This window comes from Papaver somniferum, chromosome 4 (assembly GCF_003573695.1).
Source record: "Papaver somniferum cultivar HN1 chromosome 4, ASM357369v1, whole genome shotgun sequence".
Taxonomy (NCBI): domain Eukaryota; kingdom Viridiplantae; phylum Streptophyta; class Magnoliopsida; order Ranunculales; family Papaveraceae; genus Papaver; species Papaver somniferum.
This window is the reverse complement of record NC_039361.1, coordinates 128,206,452-128,214,103: the sequence shown is the minus strand read 5'-3', so window position 1 is coordinate 128,214,103 and position 7,652 is coordinate 128,206,452. Positions and strand designations below refer to the sequence as shown.

The 7,652-nt window shown below is 39.6% G+C and overlaps 1 protein-coding gene across 2 annotated transcripts; it reads left to right on the top strand.

Annotated features, from left to right (window-relative positions):
- The first annotated feature begins 278 nt into the window (after nt 1–278).
- On the top strand, nt 279–4,128 carry LOC113276551. Of its 2 annotated transcripts, XM_026526181.1 has the most exons (3): nt 279–467; nt 1,398–1,419; nt 2,436–4,128. In XM_026526181.1, the coding sequence occupies exon 3, from the start codon at nt 3,232–3,234 to the stop codon at nt 4,090–4,092; it is 861 nt and encodes a 286-aa protein (XP_026381966.1). In that variant the 5' UTR covers nt 279–467; nt 1,398–1,419; nt 2,436–3,231; the 3' UTR covers nt 4,093–4,128. The 2 variants fall into 2 exon arrangements, with proteins under 2 accessions (XP_026381966.1, XP_026381965.1); XM_026526180.1 differs by lacking the exon at nt 1,398–1,419.
- Nucleotides 4,129–7,652: the final 3,524 nt, after the last annotated feature.

Sequence of the window (7,652 nt, the reverse complement as noted above, 5' to 3'; positions counted from 1 at the left end):
GGTCGGGTTCTAACCCGAGTTTGATAATCCGTTTGTTGTTCGTTGATTTGAGATTAAATTGGAAGTTTAGTCTGGTGCTTTCTATGTTTTCCGTGCATCAAGGATAGTAGTAATTCTAGTTTGTTGACAAGCGACATTCCTTATAGTAGGTCCATAATCCTGACTACGTTTGTAAGGCTAAGAAAATTAGATGATTTTGGTTCCACCCCTCTAGAGTAGTGGACTGGGGTTGGAATAGTCAATTATCTTACCAGAAGATTTAAGAACAGGGAGTAAATGTCTGCAGGAATGTTTAGAAGCAGGAAAATAAATTTGGGGGAATGGGTTTTTATTGCTTATGGAAATGAAAATAGTGAAATTAAAGTTGAAAAACAAGGAGTATATATATCTCTCAGACTTTAGGAATTGAAGCTAGGACATGAGAACAGTTCTAAGGTGGAAGACAATTAGGTGCTTGCTAATTACAGGTAGGTTTACTACTCATCCTTTTTGAGAATTTTCTTATTCATTTGGGTTCACTAATTCCTAATTTTAATTAGAAATTCTATGATTTAAGTTATTTGTTTTCCTATTTGAATTTGTTGGCAAAACTTGATTTTGAGGTTTGTTATGATTGATTAATGAATGGGAATCTTGTTTACTGTCACTAGAAATGACGTGATTCCAAGTCTTCCTTGCCACTGTTTTATGAACACCAGACGTTTGTAGAAATGCTTGTACGAGCTTTGGTTCCTTTTCCCAAGTTTTTGTGACATAAAACCATGTACTCTTTTACACTCATGAAAGTATGATTCTGAACCCATTCGTAATATATGATTTTAGTTACCACTTTACATTTGATTAATTTTACTTCCTGCCTGTGCGCAAAACTTGATCGAAAATATGAAACCTTGTTGAGTTTTGGGTGGTTGTAAACCCCGTATGACTGTACTGATAACCCCATTTGGATTGTTTGATTCAATTGTAAACCATTGTATGGGTTTGAAAATGAATCTCATTTTGTTGAAAGTAAAGCAAGTTTTATGAAGAAAACTTATTGAGTTCATGCCTTCCGTTAGTTGGAACATAGTTCCATCTTACGCTGGGTAATGATCCCCATGGGAACGTAGCTTCCCGACCATCGGTGGCGGCTATCCGTTCCGAGAAACGATAGGTAAGTGTACGAACCAATGTTTTCGTGCCGTGGACTCAATGTACCGAAATCTAAATGAATTGATTTGTCGGAGGCTTTATGGGTTTGTGAATTTATTTGTTAAATGTGCTTCCAGAGTTGAAGTTCTAACTTTGCTTATTGATGTTTTCCTTATGTTTTTCTGGGATTTGTTTTCCCCATCTCTTTGAGGATGGGAACATAAGCCTATTGAGCCGTAATCTCACCCCAATTGACGATTTTGCAGATTTTATCGAAGGGCGAAGCAAGTGAGAAGTCGTTATTTTAAGCGTGCATTGCTTTTATTTCATTTCCATGTCACTTGATGTTTTACTTTGAGAGAATAAACGTGGATTACTTAGGCTTATGAACCACGTCTAGAAGTTTTTATTATCCAGTTGAAGGATTTTTTGAATTGAGATTGTCTTTGAAAGCTATATTTAAACTGAATGTTGAAAAACCATGTTTTCTGACACATTTTTATGCACCCCGTTGACTGTGAAACTGGCACCAATAGGTAAGGATTTAGGCGACATTTTTATGCACCCTGTTGACTTTCTTAAGGATTTAGGATTTCTAGCCTTCAACGTCCAGCACGCCAGATCTGGAAACTGCAGGTTCACAGTTCAGTGACCATCTTTGCGCATACTTTTCATAGACCAAACGAACCCTGAATCTGGATTTTTCAGGTACATTTGAAAGCTGGGTTTGTCTAGTTTTAGAATTGGGGTCAAGCTCAGAATTTGAAATTATAATGAAGTCTGTGGAGCCCCGACAGCGCACACTGTCTGAGACGTCAGTTTTGCGACGTTTCTGTCCAGTTTTTCCACTGTGTACTGTTTGTTTCCCACATTTTTTGTACTTTAAATTTTACACTTCTTAGTGAGATGCAGATTAATTCTCAAATTAAATTATTTAGGCCTGAATATTGAATTGTGGGTACAAGATGTAAGCCAAGAAGTAAGTTTAGGCTTCGATACCCGGCCGTAACCTCTAGAACTTGGGTTAACACCAAGACCCGAATTTTGGGGTGTTACAAGTTGGTATCAGATCATTAGATCTAACATGGGACCTTAGGTACACTTTCTATTATAAAAACTCTGTGATTGATTGTTTTTTAAGTTTGTTTGAATCGTTTGGCTTGATTGATTGCTTGTTATGTTTGTTTGGAGTGTTAGCTTGATTGTTACTTGATGTTGTGTGGTTCTTACTGAACCCTTTGGAACTGTTAGCTATATATATATATATAGGTATCTTTTTGAATCGTTTGTTATATCCTATATAGGATATGGCTGGAGATGTACCTCCTGAACTCAACAAGGAATCTACTGAGAATGATGTAAATGGGAATTAAATGCTAGCCGAAGCCATTCGGCAAATGACTGAGAGTTTGCTTGAAAATAAGGGAAGCACGTCAGGTCCACAGGTACGTGATGATTTTAAGGTGATGGATGAATTACATAAGTATAAGCCAGCACCATTTAAGGGTTCACCAAATCCTTTGGATGCCGATAACTGGTTACTAGAAATGGAGAAAAGAATGGAATTGCTTGAGGTAGAGGATCGTCTTCGAGTTAAAATTGCTACGTATTACCTTCAAGATGCTGCTGGTCATTGGTGGACGGTGACTAAAACCAAGGAAGGGATGCAGAAACTTACTTGGAATGAGTTTCAAGGAACTTTTCCTCCAAAAGTTCTTTCCTGTGGCTTTGAAAAATGCCAAGATAATGGAATTCATACAGTTGGATCAGGAGAAGGAGGGATTGTCCGTTTTGGAGTATGATATGAGGTTCGAGGAGCTATCTCGATATGCTACTGATATGGTGAAAACTGAGCACTTGAAGGCAATTAAGTACCAAAAGGGGCTGCTGCCAGATATTCGTTTTAAGCTTGCACAACACATGATCACGAGTCATAATGAAATATTTGAGAGGGAATTGATTATTGGGGCAGCGTACAAAGAATTTCGAGAAGGGAAGGACCGAAAGAGAAGTAACTTTAACAACAGAAATGAGCCTCCTAAGAAGCCAAGGCCAGAGAATGCACCGAAGAGATGATACGAAGTGGTTCACCGCAATAATATGCAAGAAATGACTTGTTACGAGTGCCGCAAGCCTGGACATCTTCGTAGGAATTGTCCGCTTCTTAACGGACAAAGGTTTCGACACGGTAACCGTGGTAACAACTCTCAACACAACAGGCCTAATCAAGCGAGACCAACACCACCAACTAACCAACAAGGAAAGGCGTTTGCAACAGTAGAGACTAAGGGTGATGCTGACAATGCAGTGGTAGAAGTTACACTTCTTCTATTCAATTCTTGGGTTAAAGTTTTATTCGATCCGGGTGCTACTCATTCCTTTATTTCTGATCGGGTTGTTCTAAGTTTGGATTTGCGTTCTGAACCATTAGAGAAAGTATTCCATGTGATAACACCAGTTGCTAGTGTTAGCCTAGGTCGTATTTGTCGGGCTTGTATAGTTCGCTTGTATAGGCCTAATCAAGCGAGACCAACACCACCAACTAACCAACAAGGAAAGGCGTTTGCAACAGTAGAGACTAAGGGTGATGCTGACAATGCAGTGGTAGAAGGTACACTTCTTCTATTCAATTCTTGGGTTAAAGTTTTATTCGATCCGGGTGCTACTCATTCCTTTATTTCTGATCGGGTTGTTCTAAGTTTGGATTTGCGTTCTGAACCATTAGAGAAAGTGTTCCATGTGATAACACCAGTTGCTAGTGTTAGCCTAGGTCGTATTTGTCGGGCTTGTATAGTTCGGGTTGGTTACCAAGAACTATCAGGAGACCTTATTGTCTTGGGAATGACATTATTCGATGTTATTTTAGGCATGGATTGGCTTGCGAAATATCAAACATTAGTGGATTTTTATAGGAAAAAGGATCACTTTTCTTTCCAAGGATGGTGTATCCTTTTGTTTTGATGCTGTAAGGTATTCTCTTGACATCCTTGCTAGTATTATTTTGTGTGGTAGGCAATCAAAATTGTGTCGTAATCTTAACTTCTTAGCTCATATGGATAGTGGTAGTAAGTCTAGTGGGTTTGCTATCGAGGAAATTCCAATAGTTAGGGATTATGTTGATGTTTTTCCTGATGACTTACCGGGGATACCGCCGAAGCATGAAGTTGAGTTTACAATTGATCTTATTCCGGGGACATCAATTTCAGTTACACCATACCGTATGGCACCGGCAGAACTTAAGGAACTCGATAAGCAACTATCAGAATTACAAGAGAAGGGTTTTATCCAAACTAGTACTTCTCCTTGGGGCGCACCTGTTCTCTTTGTAAAGAAGAAGGATGGGTCTCTCCGTTTGTGTCTCGATTACCGCAAGCTGAATGATGTTACTGTGAAGACTAGATTTCCTCTACCAAGAATTGATGACTTGTTCGATCAACTTAAGGGAGCAAAATTCTTCTCGAAGATTGATTTGAGGTCTGGTTATCAACAACTTCGGATCCGATATGAAGATATACCCAAGACTGCTTTCCGGACACGTTATGAACACTTTGAATTTCGTGTCATGCCCTTCGGACTTACTAATGCTCCAGCTGATTTCATGGATTTGATGCATCGTGTATTTGGACCCTTCTTGGATAAATTCATTGTGGTATTCATAGATGACGTTTTGATATATTCCAAGACTAAGGAGGAACATGCTGAGCATCTGCGTATTACCATGGAAACGTTAAGAAATCACCAGTTGTACGCCAAATTTAGCAAGTGCGAATTTTGGATTCAAGAAGTGTAATTTTTGGGTCATGTAGTAACTAAGGATGGAATACGTGTGGATCCAGTCAAGATTGAAGTTGTACTCAAATGGGAGAAACCAAAGAACGTGTTTGAAATTCGAAGCTTCCTCGGCTTGGCAGGATATTACCGAAGATTCGTGGAAGGTTTCTCAAGCCTCGCAGCACCGTTAACGAAGTTGACAAGGAAAGGGGTGAAATTTGTTTGTGGTACAGAATGTGAAACTTCATTTCAGACTTTGAAGGAGAAGTTAACATCAACATCAGTCCTAATTACACCAGAAAGTGGAGTGGGTTATGTCATTTTCAGCGACGCGTCTTTGAAAGGACTTGGATGCGTACTAATGCAGCGTGGACGAGTGGTGGCTTATGCTTCTAGACAACTGAAGTCTCATGAACAGAACTACCCAACCCACGATCTAGAATTGGCCGCTATTGTCTTTGCTTTGAAGAATTGGAGACATTATCTTTACGGCGAGAAATTCGAGATCTTTCTGACCACAAAAGCTTGCGATACATCTTCACTCAAAGGGATCTGAATTTAAGGCAACGACGTTTGATGGAATTTATCAAGGATTATGAGTTTAATTTGCAAAACCATCCAAGTAAAGCAAATGTTGTCGCTGACACCTTGAGTAGGAAATCAAGAGGAACCCTAGCTTGTTTGGGTTTACATACATGGAAGCTATACGAGGCCGTTGAAGGGTTGATCCTAGAAGATAAAGGAACAGAAGTTCGTGCCTGTAATATAGTGGTGCAACCCGTTCTTATTCAAGAGATAGTGGAGACTCAAAAGTATAGTGACGATTTGAATGAAATATGCAAGAAAATTATTGATGGAACTGGACCTGACAGTTGGGCAATTCAATCTGATGGAGGATTAAGATACTTTGGGAGGCTTGTTGTACCTAGTGCTTTGAGGAGAAAGGTTATGGACGAAGCTCATAAGTCTAAATACTCGATTCATCCCGGTGAGTCAAAAATGTATAAGTACTCGAGAAGGTAATTTTGGTGGAGTGGTATGAAGAAAGACGTCGCAGAATATGTATCTCGTTGCCTAACTTGTCAGCAAGTGAAGATAGAACATCGTAGACCGTCGGGACTGTTACAACCTTTGCCTGTTGCGGAATGGAAGTGGGAGCATATAACCATGGACTTCGTCACCGCACTACCTTGAACAACATCAGGTCGTGATAATGTATGGGTAATTGTGGATCGCTTAACGAAGTCAGCACATTTCCTTCCTATAAAGAAGACGGACACACTTGGCACCCTAAGTCAACTTTACATAAAGGAGATTGTAAGACTTCATGGAGTTCCATTATCCATTGTGTCTGACAGAGATCCACATTTTACATCTAAGTTTTGGGAAATCTTTCAAAAGGCTATGGGTACGTCCTTGAGCCTTAATACTGCATTCCATCCGCAGACCGATGGGAAATCTGAGCGGGTGATTCAGATTCTTGAAGATATGTTACGTGCTTGCGCTTTAGACTTTAAAGGGAGCTGGATCGATCAACTGCCATTGATTGAATTCTCTTACAAAAATAATTATCAAGCTAGCATCGGTATGGCACCGTTTGAAGCACTTTATTAGCGATCTTGTAGATCACCTGTTTGTTGGATTGAAGTTGGCGAGAAGAGTCTTCTTGGACATGAGTATGTTCGTGAGACTACAGAAAAGATTCAGGTTATTCGAAAGCGACTTTTAGCTGCACAAAGTAGGCAAAAGAGTTACGCCAATAATAGGAGAAGGCCCTTGTCTTTTTCTGTTGGTGAAAGAGTTTTTCTTCACGTAAACCCTCGCAAAGGGGTAATTCGTTTTGGTAGTAAAGGCAATTTAGCACCAAGGTGTATTGGACCTTTCAAGATTATAAAACGAGTTGGTGACGTGTCTTATGAACTTGAGTTACCGGCGCAAATGGGAAAGGTTCATAATGTCTTTCATATCTCTGTGTTGCGGTTGTACAAACCGGATGAGTCTCACATCATCGACTGGCAAGGCATTGAAGTTCAAGATGGTGCTACATACGAGGAGGCACCTATTCGTATCCTGGACGAAAAGGAACAAGTACTGCAAACCAAGACAACTCGCTTTGTTAAAGTCTTATGGAAGTTTCATGGTTCCGAAGAAGCCACTTGGGAGCTCCAGTCCGAATGAAAAACAAGTATCCGAGTCTTTATAAAGGTATGAACATCTTAATTTTGGGACGAAATTCCTATAAGGGTAAGAGGATGTGATACTTGTATTTTCCTCCACCCATTTTGTATGTGTGTCGGGTCGGGTTCTAACCCGAGTTTAATAATCCGTTTGTTGTTCGTTGATTTGAGATTAAATTGGAAGTTTAGTCTGGTGCTTGCTATGTTTCCGTGCATCTAGGATAGTAGTAATTCTAGTTTGTTGACAAGCAACATTCCTTATAGTAGCTCCATAATCCTGACTACGTTTGTAAGGCTAAGAAAATTAGATGATTTTGGTTCCACCCCTCTAGAGTAGTGGACTGGGGTTGGAATAGTCAATTAGCTTACAAGAAGATTTAAGAACGGGGATTAAATGTTTGCAGGAATGTTTAAGAGGAGGAAAATAAATTTGGGGGAATGGGTTTTTATTGCTTATGGAAAATGAAATGAGTGAAATTAAAGTTGAAACCTAAGGAGTATATATATCTCTCAACTTTAGGAATTGAAGCTAGGGCATGAGAACAATTCTAAGGAGGAAGACAATTAGGTGCT